The sequence below is a fragment of the Limulus polyphemus genome, unplaced genomic scaffold (assembly GCF_000517525.1).
Source record: "Limulus polyphemus unplaced genomic scaffold, Limulus_polyphemus-2.1.2 Scaffold2264, whole genome shotgun sequence".
NCBI classification, from domain to species: Eukaryota; Metazoa; Arthropoda; class Merostomata; order Xiphosura; family Limulidae; genus Limulus; species Limulus polyphemus.
In genome coordinates this window covers 176,697-197,596 of record NW_013667874.1, presented here as the reverse complement: position 1 = coordinate 197,596, position 20,900 = coordinate 176,697, and the positions used below count along the sequence as shown (strand labels likewise).

The 20,900-nt window shown below is 34.6% G+C and overlaps 1 protein-coding gene across 2 annotated transcripts in view; it reads left to right on the top strand.

Moving 5' to 3' along the window:
• The window catches only part of LOC106466457 (protein PRRC1-like), a 31,658-nt gene that overhangs the window by 693 nt on the left and 10,065 nt on the right, over positions 1–20,900 (top strand). Inside the window, exons 2-5 of one of the 2 annotated variants that reach the window (XM_022394461.1) lie at positions 9,555–9,669; positions 11,614–11,794; positions 16,503–16,719; positions 18,273–18,327. In XM_022394461.1, the coding sequence (XP_022250169.1) occupies positions 9,576–9,669; positions 11,614–11,794; positions 16,503–16,719; positions 18,273–18,327 (547 nt within the window). In that variant the 5' untranslated portion in view covers positions 9,555–9,575. Of the gene's footprint in view, positions 1–9,554; positions 9,670–11,466; positions 11,795–16,502; positions 16,720–18,272; positions 18,328–20,900 lie in introns of both variants that reach the window. The other variant, XM_022394460.1, reaches the window with a different exon arrangement.

Sequence of the window (20,900 nt, the reverse complement as noted above, 5' to 3'; positions counted from 1 at the left end):
CTAGAGGTAAGGTAGCTAGTCATCACCACCCTCCGTCAACTCTTGGGCTACTCTTTTACCAACGAATAGTGGGATTGACCTTCATATTATAACACCCCCCACGGCTGAAAGGGCGAGCATGTTTGGTGTGATGGGGATTCGAACCCGTGACCCTCAGATTGCGAGTCGAGCGTTTTATCCACCTGGCCATGCCAGGCCTTTTGGTATTATTATTAATACTAGTAGTACTATTATTACTATTAGTGCAGACATTATGAATATTACTGATATATAATTTTACCTTGTAGGCTTATTATAAAGTTGCAATTCAAATTTCATTAACATTACATATGAGAACAGCAAGGGGCTATTTGCATGTTTATTCCTTTCAATGATATTATTGCACACCCACTTTGAGGGATGTAAGATACTTGTAAAGGTTTTGTGCAATATATTTGTCATGCCTTTGTAAACTGTAATATGAAGTATGATGCCACAGTTTTATATACAATTTATGTATTTCACTTACAACTTTCACACCAGTTCTGATCAAACTTTCACATCTAACAGAATTAAATTTATCATTCCACATGCACATTCTCAAAACTGTGAGTGTGAGTAGGTATGAAGTATATTCTAACAAGCAGGGAATTCATTTAGTAGTGTGTTTAATGTACTTTAGGCTTAAGTTAACCAGTTTAATGACAATATAGTGTAAGATAAGGTCCTCTTAGCTGTTTTTTTACAAGGCCTATGTTTTAGGTTAAAATAACAAGAAATATTAGTACAAGTCCGTCTATATCTTCAATCTCTCTGTCTGCTATCTCTATTATCTTTTCTTATCTGTCTGCTTATATACAGGAACAGAGGGCATCTAGCAAATACTGGATTATTCGTAATGTTCCCCGATCCTTCTGGATACTCATTACGTGTTACCAGGTTCACGTGACTTCTGCTGTCATAACACTACTTACAAAATTAGTTTAGACATTGAAAAAAAATCTTATCCACTGTTTCTCATATTTCCATTGATCATCTGTATGTGTGATATCTGAAACCTGAAAACCATGAGATTATAAGTGAGCATTCCATATTTGTCTTTACGTGGATAGAAAATCCAACCATTTTATCTCTTACCAAGGTTGTGTTGTAAAGTTTTTATTGATAAGTAGGTTCTTTTCGATTATTCAGTACAATAAAGAATGCAAAGTCTATCCCACTTAATGATAATGAAAATATTTTATGTTTTCAACTACAAGTTTGGCAAATTGATTTAACTAATGTTTACTGATAGGTTTAAGTACACAGCAGATGCTAATACAACAATTTCACTTACTGTACATGTTAATTTTTCTCACACATGTTGCTTTCTTCTATATATATGGTACTTTGTCACAAACGCATTCAGCATTTAAAAAACTAAAATAACTGAATAACTGGCCAAGAGTAAGAGATAAATTGACTAACCAAACTCACTAATTCAGTAATCAGTCATTATCTTCTCTAGCATAACTGGTGTTTATACTACTCACTAATTCAGTAATCAGTCAATATCCTCTCTAGCATAGCTGATGTTTATACTACTTGAATAATTTCTAAAACTTTCAGAAAGGTTCTAGTTATTAGGAGTTGTTCACCATTAGAGCTGGACAACTAGTGGGATCATTGATGGATTACATTCAGTTAATTAGTTATTCTCACATGAGACTAATCTTCCTATTTTTAACTTTTATATTTTTAAAGATATTTTCAAACTTCACTTAGTTTAATATGATAAACATCTTCAAGTGCAACAATTTAGGAATAAGTATTGACTACCAATCAGTATCTGATTCATTTGAGAGTCTTTATCACCTCATTTGCTGGGTGGGTTCAACCTTCTCCTTACATTTCTGTGATATGAAGCTCCTGGTTTCCAAGGCTCTTATGTCATCCTTTCTTCCTACATATACAAGTCTGTCTTTTTTGGTGATTCTCATGTCTGTCATATCATTTCTTCCTCTGGATGTATCATTTTGTGTTAATCTCAGTTGATTCTGGCAGATTAGTGGAATATGCCATATATTTCACATTCTTCTCTTGTTTCCCCACCTCCATCTCTTTATCTCTCACTCAAAAATTTCCACACAACTTTGAGCAGCCATCTTTCACCATCCTGCCCAGACTTACACCTGTACATGGATGCCTTTCTAGCTAGATGGGGAGCAGTTCTGGTTACCTTCACCATTTCTTGTGTTTGGTCACCCATGGAGTGGTTTTTCCACATCAGTGTTCTCGAGATTTGGGCAGTTCAATGGGCCTGCTAACATATTTTGTTACAGCTTTCTGGACATCTTGATGTGATAATTTTCATATTTCAACAGAACATTAGTCTGTCTTTTTTTCATTGCCATTGCCTACTACAGATGTGTTGATTTTTTTAGTCTACATTTCAGTTTACTGAGATTTGCAATAGTGAAAAGGAACTTAGTTTTCATTATACCTTAGCTTTTGTTTCAAAAACTTTGAATATTATAATGAATTCTAAGGTGATGGTGACTTCAACTTTATTCAGTGAAGGTGACGAAGTTACAAACACAAGACATATTTCTACTATGAGTTTTGGAGGCTTGTTGACTGTTGAGTATGTAACAACTATCATACAGTTTGTTACTCCATGAAATCAATTCTTGGAGATAACTTTGTTATTCATCCTTCTCATTGATATTAGGGTTTATGTTGATTCCTTTCACGAACATCTCTGCACATGTCACCACATGCTTCATCCTTCTTGACTTTGTTCATGCTTACAGCCATTCATTCTTTCCTTTTCTCAATTTCCAGTCTTTGGAATATCTTTTTGCCTGCTTGGGGAGTGAACCCTTTCTCTTCTATTTCACTCTCTAGTGCTCAGTTGTCTATCTTTTTCCTACCATTCTCTGCATTTTCTCTTCTCCCTATACATTATCGACACGTCATCATGCCACAGAGGGATTTTCTGTAAAAGTTCATTCCCTTCTCTTTACTACCTTGGCCTTTACCACTTCTTCAGCAATTTACCTCCTTACTTGGTTCATCTGCTGTTGGGAGTTAATGGGTCAGGGTTCTCTTCTCTATAATCTTCACCCCCTACTTCTTATCAATGTGATCTTTGTTGGGCTTCCTTTCTTCACCTGGAAGTCTTTGGTGGTGTTCCTGATTCACTTGAGACCCAGGCTGAAGCAACCTGACACCAGTCCTCTTTATTTTCTCCAGTTTCTTGTCTTTTTCGAACTTGCCCCTTTGACTTTTCTTCATCGACCTTCATTTGCAGGCTTTGTAATGTATAGTCATCATGGTTTGTGCTTCTCATTTTCATCTTGCACTGGAGGTTCTTTCACTTTATGGTACTCTGGCTTTCTTGAACCTCTCATTCCCTTGAGGGTTGCACACATGTGCCTCTTCCAGTGGACTTTACAAGTCCAATAGACTCTTTCTTGGTATCCGTTGTCCTCAATTATGAAGATCACTTCTTCTCTTTTTGAGGATCTGTCTTTATGGCTAAACCATCCAATACCATGATTAATGTTCCCTTAACAACCTCAACCTGATCTCCATCTCTTCATAGATGCTTGCTTCCCTCTTGCGTTGGGGCATATCTGATTGACAACATGACTTTTGGCATTTGGGCAAAGGAGGAGAATTCACATTAACATGCTTGAAATCCTTACCGTTTGTTAGACATGTTCTCATTTCCTTCCTCTTTTAGTGGATCAATTAGTCATGATCCACTCTGACAATTCTATGCTCATTTCTTATAACCATCAAAGAGGTACTTGCTCCAGGTGTCTTTGATTTTACGTATTGGCCCTACTCTTCTGGGCTCATTCCCATCAAGTTTGTCTCATAGCTTGTCATGTGCCAGGGGCTTTGAACTTGGCAATAGATTGCCTCTCTTTGCCAGACCTTGTTCTCCCCATGAAGTGGTCTCTCCACCCTCAGGTTTTTCATTTGGTGTGCTCTTGGTTGGCTACACCCTTCATAGATGCCTTTGCCACCTCTCTCAACTCCTAGCTTCCTTTCTTCTTTTAATCTGCTTCTTATTCTTTGGCTCTGGCTGTTGATGCTCTTGGCCAGGACAGGTTTTATCTTTTTCTGTATGTCTGTCTTCCTCTTCAGCACCTTCCTTGGTTTCCTCTACTTCTTTCAGTTAGTTTCCAGATACCCTTTTCTTTTACTTAGTATCTCTTCTCTGTTGCTTCAACCTCACACGTCACTTTTTCATCCAGGAGTATCTTCATCTCAGTGTGTGGGATTTGTATAATCCATTGCCCTTATGGCTGGATGCTCCAGTCATGTAGGCTTCTTCTTACTTTGTTTCTGTTGTCCTTTTATTTGACTGTTTATCAATGGAAGGGGCAGATTTTTCTTCATTAGTCTATCTGCCACTCCCTTCCTCTTGACCATCCTACTTTTCCATACTTTTCTGCCTCTTTCACTTGGTTATTTGACTATAGTTTGTTGGTTTCCACCATCACTGTTTCTTGGGTGGCCTTATCCACTACCTTTTGTTTTTCTCATTACCATACAGTGTTTTCTTCCCCCATCTTCTCCATTCTGTTGTGATCCATCCTCCTTCACTGACCCCATGCCTGACTGGGACCATAATGTGGTGTTGCGCTCTCACATGTTCTATTTGAGCCATCTGTTTCTTGCTCTTTATACCAACTTTCTCTCAAGACTTTCTTCCTTCTAATCTATGGTCACTGTCATTCTTATACTATGCTGTTAATTCTTCTCACACTCTTTTCCATTGCACTTCTTTACCACTCTACCCAGATACTTTCTCACTAAGACTTCAGCTACTTATCAGGGTGACCATTCTTTCTCTCTCATCTCTCTTCCTTCTATCTCACTTATATGTTCATTTGGTTTAGATTGGCCCCAATGTCCAGTTCAGGCTGTTCAGTGTTACTTGGCTTTGGGGTCCCTGCCATCATTTGTTTCTACCCTGGGATCCCTCTTCATCTAGGAACTTCTCATCTTCTATCCTTACTAGATGGGTCTGTCAACTCCTGTGGTTGGTGTATTCTTCCCTAGGTGTTGATGCTCACAGGCTCTTTCATATTTCATCATATGAGATTCATCACCTGTCTCATTCTCTTACATCTCCTTATTGCCAGCTCTTAGATGAGATCCTTCAGGTGGGCATGTAGACAACTCCCTGCACATTTGTCACTCATTATCTGGCTATTTTGTCTCCCTCTGGTTACCATTCTTAACTCAGCCCACTATCTTTAAGATGGGTAAGTATGTTTTCTTTTTCCCTCTTTTTTCTATCTAACAGGATCCCACCAGGTGGCTGGTGTTGCCTCTAAGGATATGCTTAATTCCTAAAATTCACATCAGGCTAGAGATAAGAGAAGGCACTTAAATTATCTGCCCTGGATCTACCAGTGCCTACTGTTGATAGGGAATGTTCTGCATGACCACTAGAGGTATCCTTGTGGTATACAAAAATTACTCTGCTACTTGATCCAGACTGTACTATTCCATGGGTTATTATGGAAAAAGCTGACACTAGGGAAATTATTGCTCACCTCTTTGGCTCTTGCTTGGTGGCTTTTAAAAATAGGACTTATTAGTCACCCATTGCACTATCTCGAGTAAAAGACCTTTCTGGCAAACATCAGATGGGAATCTGGACACTTCTGTGGATCTCCCTAACACAATTTCTCCCCCTTCTTGCTACTTTCCAATTTCTAGCCACTGGAGTGGTGGACCTTAGAGAATTCCTCAATTATTGGGCTTAGCACAATACTGTGAGAAGTAGGGTGGTGGTGCTGTCAGTGTATTGCAGGCCACTCCTCAAACAGCTGGTATGTCCTCATTCTGTAGCCTGAGTCTGTCCAGTAGAGTTGATTGCACCCTAACCACACTACACATATTGATTCACTGACCTCTTGTGTGAAAGTGCTAGGATGGTCATGTTTTCATTCTCCCCATCCCTGCAACACTTGGGGCTTATTGGCCTCTCCTCCTTTACATTCCAGCCAAAGAGTATACCCTGGTTGAGATGAGTTGGGTTTCACATTATATGGGATTTCTCTCTGTGCACTTTTTAAATGTTGCTTATCTAGGTTTAATTTTGTACTAGCCCCTCCACCAATTCAGCATGGGATTCTAGCTATTCTGTGTGAGAGGTGATGTATTGTCTCAGAAGTTAACATTTTCCTAATCTAAAAATGTATTTTCAATAGATACTCACCTCTCACACATTCCTACCTGATCTCCACACTTCTGGTGCACTTGCTTCTTGCCTTGTCTAAGGATGAAATTATTTCAAGTTCAAGTGCTTGAGAGGAGCTTCTGTGCATGGAGGTTGTGTTGCTTTCCTATTTGTGTACAGCTTTTGTCATCTGATAACATCATCATTCACCAGCAAAGTTAATTTTAAACACATGAATTTTTGGTGGGAATTAGCTTAAGGCTAGTGGTGAGTATCTGTTGGAAATACATTTTCAGATTAGGAAAATGTTAACCTTTCTATGATTGCCAGCTAGAGAGTGACTTTGTTGACAACCTTTCATTTTTTTTCTGGTTCTCATTTTCTTTCCCTAGTTCTTATGGACATTTTCCAAACCTTTCTAATTGGTTATCTTCCTCTTCTGGACTGGAACCTCACTTTAGTCATTAGGACTCTTACATGTCCTTCATTCAAACATTTGACCATTTATTCTCTGAACCATCTTTCTGTAAAGACACATTTTCTTCTCCTTCCTTTTGGAAGGTGTCACTCTGATAATTTTGCCTTGGCTGTCTTCTGCATTTCTATTACAGGGACAAGTTGATTTTATTCCTAGAATGCTCCTTCTTCCCCAAGACTTAGGCTGTTTGGGAGGGTGATTGGATATTTTTCCCAGATTATCCTTCCTTCTCTTTCTTTGTGCTACCATTCAAACATCAGTTGTCTCTTTAGTCCTGTTCAGGCAGTTTGCTGTTATTTTGTTTAAGCCCGTGACCTGACTAAAATATTGGATAGGTGCCAGTGTACCCAAGATTGGCTGATATCAAGATAGGATTTTGACACTCTGCATTTGTGTGTTTTGCATTTCTTGATATCCCTAATGTACATATGCTAGTGGCATGCGTCAAACTTCAAATCTTGTCTTCAAATAAATCATGCACTTATCAGGCTATAAAAAGGACACATTTTCATTGGAATAGAAAATAATATATTAGATGAAGTTGAAGAACTTCTCCTCTAACATTTATTTTCCTGTAAACCTTTAAACTAACCAAGAAGGCATGCATTATGAGGCACCTGCATGTATTGCTCATTTTCACAGGTAAAAAAATTTACTGAACTGATCTTGAAAAGTGGATTGAAAAAACACGGGGAAATTCTTTAGATTGGATCAGTATTGGTGGCCATTACTGAGATTGGTTGCAGACTTAATTTTGCTCTTACTGCCCTTTCAAGGCAATCAACATCATCTTTTTTTTTGATGTGGTATTCTTCTTTTTCTCATGTGTTATCTCCTGGTTGGATTAAGCATCTTATCTTGCTTGTGTATTTCTCTGTGGAAATGACTCCTTTTGACTTTTTTCACAATATCTCCCATCAAATTTATTATTGTACAGTTTTTTTTGCCTCTGATCTTCAACATCTCCTGAATGATATTGAAGGTGGGGATGTGAACAACCCATCGTATTATTTTCACCAAATTGTGGTTTCTTCTGCCTCTGAATATTTTCTCCCTACAGTTGCTATTCTCCTGTTCTTCAACTTTCCCAGAGGTTGTGAAGAGGTCAGTTGCTGGTTATTTCTTTTTGTTGCAGCTTCCATAGAAAAGCGTTTATATATATTTCAAAATCTGCATAAAGTAGCGGATAAGAAAGTGTTAAGTTCATCTGCCACAGCTTTATGCCAACTGTTGAAATGGAGTTTTCTGCAAGAATGCATTGGTAATTTATGTATTTACCTTCAAAGTTATACTGCTATTTCTAAAAGAAACAGAAAGAAACAGCATTAAGTGTGGTTCCCTGTACCCAAACCTGGCCAACCAACTCAAGCGTTCTTCCATATACAAAATCGTCCCACGTACTAAGATGCTGGGAAGCAAACGGTTGATATAGAGAGTTTCCCTTTGGTTTGGTGTAAACCTACAGCTATGAGACCAGGTGGACACACCCCTCAATCAGATGTAAGGCAGGTGTATGTACTTGCAAGTGTAGTACAAGCCCTTCCCTAATGCTAAGAATCAGACTATTTCCAGGGGTTGTGACCAGCTGGATGGGTCTTGTGTTATTTGCTCTATGCAGCTGTGAATGATTCATCTCTTCACCTGTATATTCCTCTAAGTATTTTTCATATACTGTATGGTTTGACTTATTGCCCTAACCACACCGTATGTTCACGGTTTGGTGAGATATACAGGCCTTTAAGCAGCCTTTACATTCCACCCACCTTTGCAACATGTAAAAAACACATAGGAAGTTCTTTTGGCAGTATCTTTCTTTACTATTACTTGTGCAAAAAGTATTTCCTGTTTGAGATAGATACAATGTCCCAGTGAATGAGGCTCTTTCTCACTTGGTTTCCCCTAGTGGATGACACACTTTCAATAGATTTCCTTTTTTGTTGCTACATATCATTCTTGGAAAGGAGTTCATTTTTTTAATTTCCTTATATACACTTGTTCAATCACCAATTTCTCAATGTGGGATTCTAGCTATCTGTTTAGTGGAGATGTTTATTTGTAATTACGCACAAAGCTGCACAATGGGCTATCTGTGCTCTGCTCACCACGGGTATCGAAACCCGGATTCTAGCGTTGTAAGTCTGCAGACATACCGCTGTGCCACTGGGGGCATTTCAGTGGAGAATTGAGTAGCATTTCTGAAGTTAACATATTCCTTACCTGAATATGTATTTCAGGTAAACACCTCTTCACAGAACCACCCACCCTTCCTCCTCACTTCCTAGGTCTTTTTCCATGTTCAAGAATGAGCTTTTGGAATATACAAAAATGCTCAAGGGGAGTACTATGCATGGTGGATGTGTCACATTCTTCGTGGAGGAGTATAGTCTAATGCATTAGAGACTGGAGGAGTACATGTTATAAGTGTTAAGTGTTAGTATGGGAGTTTTGCCGAAAGGCTTGATTCATGTGACGTGTCAGCTATCTGTTGTGTGGAGAGGTGAGTATTTATATGAAATATATTTTCAGATAAGAAAAAAAGTGTTAACATTAGAGGGAAAATTTTGAAATTCTTAACAAAAGCTTTCACTTTTCAGCTTTTGGACATCTATTACACAGATAATGTTTCCTTTAAATACTAGAAGCAACCTCAAGTTAAGTTTTACTATTAACTAATGTTTCTAGATTCCTTGAACCATTACAAGTTAACTAATGATTTTGTTGTTCAAGAACTATTATTTCAGGTATATCAGTGAATGTTATTTGGTCAAATTATTATGAGCATATAATTCTTTTTCATTTACAGTGATTTTAAGCATTTGTTTATATAAACTTCTTCAATAACTTGTCATTGTACAAATGTGTAGCAGCTATACTATATATTTTCATGTAAATTTTTATTTTTTTGTCAAGTGGATTGAACAAGTTATTAAAATGATGGAAGAAGTGAATGAGGATGCCAATGGAGAATCATCATTTGAATTTGTCAATAATAAAGGAGAAGATGGTTTGGGAACTGTACAATCATGTAAGTTACTTTCTATTTATATATATTTATATTTCAAGGCAATTACAGAGTTAAATGAGCTGATATCAGCTGTTACCAGACAACCTCTTGTCTGTCAGATGAAAATGCTATTTAATACTTTGACATAAGCTTCTGTTATCTTTCATCTCAATGAAACTTAGAAATCTTCTATATTTGTCAGTACAAGAATAGGTGTATATCAAGATATGAGTGTATTATTTTATTTACCAAGTGTATGAAAATACTTATGTTTTAATGTACAACTTTATATTTTAGTTATACTGGTGTGGCTTCATGAACTTTCTATTACACTACACTGCATATTCTTTTTTTCCATTCTTACATTATTTATTTACTTTCACTTTTGAGGACAAATACATTGAGTAAAAGTGTGTGTTTGATGTTTTTAGATACAAAACAACAGAAAGCTGTAATGTTTAAAAGCACTTGTGCTTTGTCTCAATGATTAACCAAAGTCTATGGTAGTTGAGAGGTAGGAATGTTTGAGTGCGTATCTTAATATGTAGAGTTATGGTAGTTGAGAGGTAGAAATGTTTGAGTGCGTATCTTAATATGTAGAGTTATAGTAGTTGAGAGGTAGGAATGTTTGAGTGCGTATCTTAATATGTAGAGTTATGGTAGTTGAGAGGTAGGAATGTTTGAGTGCGTATCTTAATATGTAGAGTTATGGTAGTTGAGAGGTAGGAATGTTTGAGTGCGTATCTTAATATGTAGAGTTATGGTAGTTGAGAGGTAGGAATGTTTGAGTGCGTATCTTAATATGTAGAGTTATGGTAGTTGAGAGGTAGGATTGTTTGAGTGCATATCTTAATATGTAGATTTGCACACAAACATACACATGGCACAACTTTTGCATAGGATAGGAACATCTGCAGGGATATTAAATTATGATGGGTTTGATAGAGCTCTTAACCAATAAGCCAAGGGGTTTTGATTTCATTGTAGATTATTGTTACCATCTGGATTTGTTACATTGGGTGCTTAACTAGTGTTACACTTACACCAATAAGTGATTATGAAATCTTCATTGTGAGTAGCAATAAAAAATAAAGAAAACATTAAGTACTGTTGTATAATGTAGTTATTCAATAAATTACTAATATCACTGTTATATGTGATAAAGTCATACAATTTGAATTAAGTAAGTTAAGTTAACTTTTTGGGTTAAAAAAAGTTAAATTTATACATGTCCTAATGACGTGTACTTTTTATTAGACGGAGGAAGAACTTGGACCTGAAACAGGTAGCTAAGTAGAACAAACACTGGTTAAGCACATCCTTTATTTAAAACCTGGTTAGTTCAGGCTATTCCTCACACTCACATTTGTTACACTTGTTGTCTTAAATGCTGGCAAACCTTCAGTTGGAGGTATTTATGATGATGCTGTATTCAAGAAGAATAATTAAAAAACATTATTGCTGAACAAGATTTTAAAAATCATTAAATGATGACAATAGTAATTATATTTGGGTGTTTAGTGGAACACACACACATAATGCTTGAATTTAATGAATTATAAGTCAAGATTATTGTGTTACACATACAGGTGGACTGCTTTTTTTTGGTATTGTACATACATTATTAGCACAGAGCTGCACTGTTGCCTGTCTGAAGTTGCTTGGTTGTTTTATGATTGTGCCTACAGAATGCTACATTTAATGCATTAAACTGTTTCTTAGATAAATAAAATTTTTTTTTTGTTTGAAACATGGTTTTGTTTCAGGAAAATTTAATCTGCTTTTCTTTTTTTTGTGGTTCGAAATCTGTCTTCTCGGCTAATACCCTTACCTCTGTAGTTCCTTCTTCTGTTCAAGGTGTTATAACCAACCCTGATATCACCCCTCAACCTCCTATTTCTACTAACACTAACTTAAAATCCAATTCCCCAACCCCACCACAACAATCATTCCTTCCTCCTTCAGGGTTGCCAACATCACCTGCTAGCTTTCCCAGCACCGTCCTACCTCCACAGCCTATTCCCATGTTCCCTGTTGTTCCTGGAAATTCAACAACAGTCAGCTCTGGAGTAGGTGTATCTCAGCCTCTGATGAGCTCAGAAGGACAAGGATCAAGTGAAAGATCATATTACACTCCACAAACAAGGTAGGAGCTGCATATTATATGCCATTTTCCTAATGTTGAGTTTAACTCTGTTTTTGAATGTGTGTGTGTGTATATATTGATTCCAGTCTATTCACATAATTATACATAATACAGATATAACATATTATATTGTTGTATTTTATTGCATTTTGCACTACAAAGTATTTGTTAAATAGCTTAAAAAGGCTTGCAATACAATTCATATATGAGAGGAAAAAAAATCTTCTAGAAGTGGATGGCACTGAAAAAGTCTTTTTTACATCTGCTCTAACAATAGAGAAAATAGGCATTTTTTATGTATACTTCTTGTAAGAATAGCAGTTTAAACTGTTTCCTATTTTTTAAGCTAAGTAGGTAAGAAAACTTCAAATTCTTATCTTTCCTGGAATTTTCATGAGTACCTCATTGCCTTTTTAAAATGCCAGTATAGAATGAAAGCTAGATATTATGTGTGTGTGTGTGTGTGTGTGTGTGTTTTTCAGATGCATAGGTCACTTTGTAGTGATTTCTTTTCAGGGATATAGCTAAATATAAATAGATATTTCTTCATTCTATACCGTGTTCATTTAATAAACTATGTAGAATTAATATATATTACAGGAAGAATAAAAGTTTAAATGCTGATCAATTTACGTTATTTCTTTTTTATGTTCATTAAAGACAAGCAGATTACCAACCATCAAAATATTTTACGAAACAATATGCATATCTTGTTCTTTATACTTTACATTCAGTTTAAGCAATTATATTACATTAATTTATGCATTGGAGAAGGAATATTGACTATAATTCTGAATTTACTGTGTGTATCTACATAAAATGTGGCAAGCTTTTAGTACTATGTACAAGCCTGTTCTGTGCAAAAAAGTCAAATGTGTTACAAAAGTATTTGTACTCAAGATATATCTGTGAATTGCTGACATCAGTCTCACTCAAACTCTGACAAGTTGGAGCACAAGGTGAAGTTCACATTGAAAAATAAACATACTTTTGTCTGTAGAACTTTCAAAATGCATGTTTACAGGTTTTTCAGTATCCCTTTATATTTTATCTGATACTTAGTTTCCTCTATTACAAGCTGTCGTTCAATCAGCAGTGTAGTTACCTACATGAATAGTTGATAACTCTAATATCAAATATATAATACCATGTTGAATAGCACTCTGTAAAAGATTGTAGCATGCACTCTTTTTCCACCACCTGTGAACATAGCTTTAAAGTGAATGATAAAGAACAGGCTAAAAATCAAATTTTATCAAGTCTGGACTTTTTCTGTAAATATTTCTCTGTTTGGAAAGAGTTCAGTAAATGATACATTTGAAAAATTTGGTTTTATGTTATTGTATGTGAAATTTGATGATTCTAAACATTTTGCTTACTTAGCCCTTTTCCTGCTCATGGGCAGGAAAATCCCCATTACATGTGAAAAAAAAAAGTTTTACCTTATGAAATTGTAGGATAGGATGCAAAAGAAAACAATAAACACCAAGAAGTCATATAATGGCCGCTGTGTAGGCCTGGGGGTGTGCCAAATGAGGAGGGAGCAGGAGATTATTTGGGTCTGGTGCAACCCTCACTGACTGTGAGATAAGATGATAGGGTGTGCAAGACTTGTTTTTTTATTTTTCCAGATGTGGTATTGCACTCGTCTCTTATCTCATGCACTAAATATATAATGATAATATTATGACTATATTGTACAAATATTACACTTAGCAATAAAATTACTGTATAAATGTCTAATATTCACACAATATACATATTTTCCTGCTATGTATAGGCATCAGGGATTTCAAATGGTAGGAAAGACTAAAACATCATGTAATGTGAAGAGCAGTGAAGGAGTTAATACATTCTATAATCTAAATATTTTCCATTTTCATAGAGCTTGTACTCTACTTGCCAAGTTAAAATAAATCATTCATACCTGGCAATAAAATGCACAGTTTGACAAAACAAAAACTTGAGCTTTAAGGCTACACTTAATAAAACGAAGCTTAGAAAAATCATTCAACTAAAAAAAATAAAACTACATTCATGAAATATAAAAAACAAACTTAAATGTTGTTCCAGTAAGAATAGTGTGAACCTATACATAGTATAACATTTGTTTTATTTAAAAACACTAATAAGTAAATTAATACTAATGTAATATTGTACTTGGGTGAAGTAAAATTTAGAAATGAAATATATTTTAGGACTTATTTTTATTAAAGTAAACACATTTACAAAAATTCATTTTTTTGAGAATTTTATTCAGCCCAAGTAATGTGTTTGTCTGTGATACATAATCTTGAGTGACAGTAGAACAGTGAACAAGTTAAGGATTTTCTGGACTTGCTTCAAAATTGATGTATCTCTTGAATATACAATTCATGCATATGTGCAATGTAACAAGAGTCATAAAGTCATCTTTATTAGTAAAACATTCTTTTGATGATTTGTATTGTTTTTGTGATAAAAACTTCAGAAATATAGTTAGTAGGGTTCATAGCTGTTTTCAAGGCTGCAATACAAGTGGCAAGAATATTTCTTTTTCACTAATGTTAGTGTTGCTTATTTATGTGAAAGATTCCTTTAACAATAGTACTTGGACTAATAGCAACTACCCATCAAACCAGTTGTCAGTCAGTCATGTTTCTGATAAAAACTGCTCAGTGTTTACACAAAAATTTGTGTTCATTTACTTTTCAATATAATAAGGACACTTAACAATGTATAACGAGCAGTTTGATAAATTAAACATGAAAAAAACTATCAATAAATAAAAACTCCAATTTTTTAATTGAACTTTTTATGTTTACCTGATGGAGTTGACTTGTTTGTTGCTTAGGAAACTATTCTTGATTTCTTTCAATTATTTTGTACATTTTATTCTTTCAATTTTAAGGTGGTTTGTATGGTCATTTAATTTTTTTATATTTTGAATCCCCTTTGTATTAGAGGAAAGTGTTTTTTATTATTATGATTTGAGGTGAGGGCTCAAAGTTAACATAAGCAAACTAGCATATTGCTTATCAATGTTGCTAATAAAACGTAGAAGGCACTAGAGAAACATTGCTATTACACATTTCAGAAGGAACATTTACAGTTCCTTACTGTTGTGTATCAATACATCCATGATACATACATTTCAAGAATTTATATTGCAAGATTGTGAGTACAAAACTTTATAGTAATTTCATTAACAAGATTATGTGATTTGCTGGTGTCATGCTAGTTTTGTAATTCTATTTTGAGTTGCATTAGATACACAGGCTAAGTATTAGGAAACAAGAATGTAGCTTCGATGCATTTCATTGGTTACCAAAGTATTCAGAATATGGGGCAGCTGGTTAGACTGGTATCATTTAGTTTCTGCAATGCAGTTTTGCTGGTGGTACGGTTAGAAATACTGTGCTCAAGTAGTAGCTCAATAGAGGTAATAATCACATAAACTGCAGATATTTTTTGCCACATTCCTCTTAATTTGTTCATTATTAGCACAGATGTTAGACCTATTAGCTTCTAATCTTTTGGTATTTAAACTGTACTTTTTAATGGTGAAATTCTTTTCTTAGTACAAAAGGCTGCTATCAGTAGTGGGGAACTATACACTGTTGCTCCAGGTGCTCATGACCTAAATTCATCAATCCTTTAACTTTCATGAAATAGTTAAAATAATAATAATAATGTTGCATGTAATTAAAATAAATTTTTATATTCACAAGTATTTGAAAAGAAAACATGACAGAAGAGATTTATACATATAAGTAGGATATATACTTGTCTATTAACATGTGATACATGAAATAATCAATTATGACATAGTACAAGAATAATGTTAGTAGCAATCCCAAATTTGCTAGTGGGGGGGGGAGCAACTATTTGGTAGTGCTTTTAGAAGTTAAGATTGGGGGTCTGTAAGTTTTAATTTTCCCTTGAATTAATAGGTAAATACTTCATTAATTACTTCCGTGACATATTGATTAAATCATAGGTTTCTTTCTTTATAGTGATCTTGTTTCTAACTATTAAATAGCTGCTTGAGGTCAGTTAAACAGTAGTTTTTTGAGCCAACAAAAACTGTAAATGGTATCTTAAAATTCTTAATTTGACATCATTTCAAAATAGTAATTAGAGATGCATGTTTACACATGAAAACATGATCAAAATAATTTGCATAGAATGGATTTCTCTTCTCGTTTATAATATAACCTAATTAAGAAAGAGATACTTCCAAAAATTACATGTTTATAATATAGTGACACCACATCATTATTAGATTAGCTCATTTAATATTGCTTTGCCTGTTGCTCAACAATCTCATAAGGCCAACAATTATATAATGAACTTAATGTCACAGTCATTTGTTGTTATTGGAAATTATTTTTGTACACTGTATCTTCAGCCATCTTGAATTACTCTGGTTCTGTAAGATTCAGTTGAATGAAAATCATTTAAATTTTATATATGGTAATTCTATCGAAACAAATGAAAAATGAATTATTTTCAAAAGCATATGAAATGTCCATGTAAAAGAAGATTCTGATATATATTTTTGTAACACAGAGAAAATGTGCATCGTTTAGTTTTAAAGGTGTTCCTTTGAAAAAAAACAAAAAATACCAATTTCTACCAAAAAAAAGTTAACATTGAAAACTAGCACACTGGGAGAAATGTTTATTGAAAATTCTAGCTTAATCTAAAACATTTTTTTCTTTATCAGTTCTTCTATTCCAAGCCCCAGTACTGTTCCAGTGCAGATGATGCCACAGCCAATGCAGCCTGTTCCCATGGTATCAACACAAAGTGCTACTATCAATCTTCCTCTGGATAACACTGCTCAGCCTCCTCTGCCTGAGGTAGACCAGAGTCAAGGAGGTGGGGTGTGGGGATGGTTGAAAAGTCATGAATTACTGAATAAAGTTGCTGAGAAAGCTAAGGTTTGTCTCATGATGATATTTTTTTTTCAACATTTTAATTTTCTAACTTCAGGAAAAACAAGTATTTGTTGACCAATTAAAAACCTTTCTTTTAATAAGCTCTGAACAAAACCTTAACAAAACTTTATATTTTAAGTTACATTCTGACTTTTCAAGTCACCTATGCTCTGTCATATTCACAAAATGATTACCATCTAATTTGTATTTTATATATTTTAGTGGCTGTTGTATGTTTTGTATGTGCATTTTAGGTGTTACTTCCATGTATGTAGTATTTTCCACACAACTTTCTCAAAGTTGTTTGGTCCATCTTTTTGTTAATCACTCCAAGAACACTAGTTAAATCCTTATTTTTATCAAACTATGTAGATCATTTTTTTATGTGTATGTGTGTGTTTTGTTGAAGTTTAAACATAAATTCTGGACTGTAAAAATAAGATTCCTGGTTTAAACTCATGTTTTTCTTCACTAAAATTTAATTATATTTTTGAATTGTTTTTTGTTCATGAATGGATCAGGTTTTTTTTATTCCTTATTTCTTAACTGAATTCCATCTTTCATGATTTATATGAAGATGCCATATTCTAAGAAAATGTGTTATCTTATTTCTTTTATGAATCTTTTCTAGGGTTTTTATTTTTCAATCATTGTAGGTTATATGTCTTATAGTTATTATTATTATTATTTTTTGTTTGAACATTTTCAATGCATATTTGGTGAGGATTTGAAAACCGTTTCAGATACCAATCCATAAATTTCTTATTTATCTTTCTCTGTGGAGATGTCACTGTCAAGAGGACAAAGGATGGTTTTACACTTTAGGATAATCCTTTTCACATGGGAAGTCTTTGGGACTTTTGGTTATCAGACATAGAAGGATCTTTTATAAATGAATCTGGTAATAAATGATCCTTAACCTTGAGTGCAATCTGGAATTTGGGATCTTTGTGGAGTCTTTTAGTTTGCCCTTGTGACCTTTTTTTTTTCAGGCTCAGTTGTTTAAGAGTAGCACTTCTGCTCCCTGAATGAGTTTGAGCTTTTTTGATAACTATTGAAGGAATTGGTGATATTTTTTTGGTGAACTTGTGTTGTATCTATCATTGTGTCTCTATGTGAATAACGAAATAACATCTACATTGAATGTTGCTTATCTACATTTACCTGTACATTTAGTTATACATGAATTAGATTTTAATTTAATTTTCACTCTCTTTCTGAAGATCTTTAATTTTTTATGGCAAGTAGCTATTAGGAATACATATTTGCTGTATTCTGTCCAATCTCTTGTAAGGGCTTAAATAGATGGGGAGATCCTAGTGTTCTTTCTATCTGTACATTATTTAATTTATTTGAATATGTTGTTGAAGCAGGCAAAGCTTAAATTATACCTTCATAAATGTGAATCTTGATAAATATAATCAGTTTTTTTTGTTATGTCTTTTGTAAATTTGTTAGTGAAATGTTCTCCACATTTTCATTACCATGGAAACATAATACTTAGAAAATTTGATATTTAAAACTATTAAACTTTGGTTTACTGGTGTGTTTGACAGAATTCAGTTGACTCCATGATTACCACACTGGATCCTGGAATGAAGGAATACATTTGTAAGTACTTTTATTTTGTGTCCACTTTTTTTGTATTTAGGTAGGTTTTACTTTTGGTCATTATCATTATATTTGTAGCTGATTACCAAATATTTGCTCCTAGTGATAGTCGGTCATTTAATGTGGATGGTAGGGTGCTGTCTTCCTTCTGGTCAGTAGTTCAAAAATTAGGGATTGCAGCAGATAGCCTTAGTAGCTTTGCCATAAATATAGAATACAAGTATAGCTGTAGTTGTGTCATTTTCTCTAGTCAGGTTTTATGTTTTCCTACAAAAATGGAAAGAAGTAAAAAATATCATCCATTCAGAGTTAGGAACTAATATAAAAGTTACAAACAAACAACAAATCTGTTGTTGTGGTAATGTACTAATATCTGACTAAAGACTACAACAAACCTGTCGTAGCAAAAAAGTTGCTAAGGGCTAATTTAAAGCTAGAGGAATTCAATAAACTTATCATAATAGTAATCCAGTAGAGGACTGGCCTAAAGCTAGAGAAAGGTAACAAGCTTGTCATAGAGTAATATAATAGTTTCAGGTCTATTTAGGAAAGGATTAAATATTTAACATGATTTTGTAGGTAAAATTTACTTTGAAATGAAATTTACATCAAATGGTTTTTGTTTTTTATAGGTAATAGTATTAATATTTGTATTCTGAGATGATACTTCACCTCTGTACATAGTTTAGCTATTTTCCTCACGTGTCTACCAAAGATAGATTTACATTCCACTAGCCTTGAGGGAACTCCCTCCTAATTTCACATGATTTTATATGAATTGCAGTACTGCATGATGATGTTATCCTGTGACAAAATTTCTCCACCAATAGCAGGGCAACATACCTCCATGCACAATAACTCACCCTTTGCACTTGCACTCTTGGACTTCAGTCTTCTCCTTAGCATTGTGTGGATATTTGATTTTCTCACCTGAGTTCAGGATCCATGTCTTTGTTTGTTCCTACCTTGGGATTACTCTTTTTCCAAGGGCCTCTCTTCTTTTACACTTCCGGTATGGGTTCTTTGATGCATCCAGTTGGTGGTATGTTTGTCTCGGGATGTGGATGCTTGCAGACTATTTCACATTTCATTTATCACCTTTTCATTTTCTTATATCTCTTCATCATTAGCCCTAGGATGAGATCCTCTAGGTGGTCACTCTCCACATTTTCATCTCTTCCTATACACCTTCTAGCTGTTTTATCTCCTGATGGGTCTCTGGGTCTTCCTTACATGAATCCCCCCCTCTCCATCATTGATTGGAGTATAGAAGACCCTTGCCACTTACCAGTTCCTAGCTGCTGGAGTGGTGGACCATGGAGAAACCTCACTGCTTGAATTCAGTTGTGGGGACAATTGAAAAGGAGTACCAATACAGTAATAAGTGGGGCAGTGGTGACCCTGTTAGTGTAGTGTAGGTCACCCATCATATATGTCACTCATGCCAGTTGTATCCTTCTCCTGGAGCCTGTGCCTGTTCAGTGGAGTTAAGATGTGCACATATTACATATGGACCAATACTACATAATATGATACCCTCCTCCTGCAGATTAGAAACTGTTCAGAAGAGGTAAGCACTCACCTTATAATGCCTGTTACATATACGTATCTGGTATGTTTTCCTTCTGCAGTCAATGTCTGTTCAATAGAGTCAAGATGAATGCACTTTATACTGGTCCATACTCCATTAACCCTATCATCACAAGTATCCTTTACTGCACATGACACAAAGTTTTAGTGTCTTACATTCAAAATTTTTTTAAACTACTTTTTGTTTATGTTATGCTAATTAGAATAGCATAAAACTTAGCTAATAATCCGTATTTTAATAATAAATAAGTTTTAAGTTCTTAATTCTACAAGGCAATATAAAAAAATCCTGAATTTCCCCTAGTGTGACCCACGTGACACATTTTCTCTCAGCATGTCATCTTCCCTATTTTATCACCACCCCACTGAAAAGTATGAAATTAAAGGTAAATTAATCTCTATAAAATCGTCATTGCTCAGACAAACAGTTATTTTTATAAGTGTCAGTTTTGTTTGATTACAGAGCTATTGAATAGAAAATCAGACCCCTCTTGCCACACCCACCTGTCTCATCCTTTCTTTCACAATTCGTTGATAGTTCTCTCTTACATTTAATTTTATATCTTACCTATAACCAATAGAAAGTCAAGGTTTTCATCTATCAAATAACGCATTGTATAACAATATGTTCTGAAAGGTTAAGTGTCATTTTCACTCAGAATACCAACATTGTTCCCATGAGAAAGTTAAAGACTAGCTTGGATGAACTTGTAACAACTCTTGTCACGTAGTTAGAAAGCCAGAAAATTTTGAGAGGTAAGGGAATTTGTCTACGTTTTGCCAGTTATTAGTCTATATTCTTTGGTGCATTATTTAATTAGATAAAAATTATTAAGTGCATTACTATCATTAGTATAAAAAATTAGGGTTAATTCTGTTCAACAAACAACAGCAAGAAAAAGAGAATTGGTTAAGTACTTTATTTCTTGTTTTTCATGTTTATTCTTTATGTCTAATTATAAAAGTAACTAAAATGTAAAAAT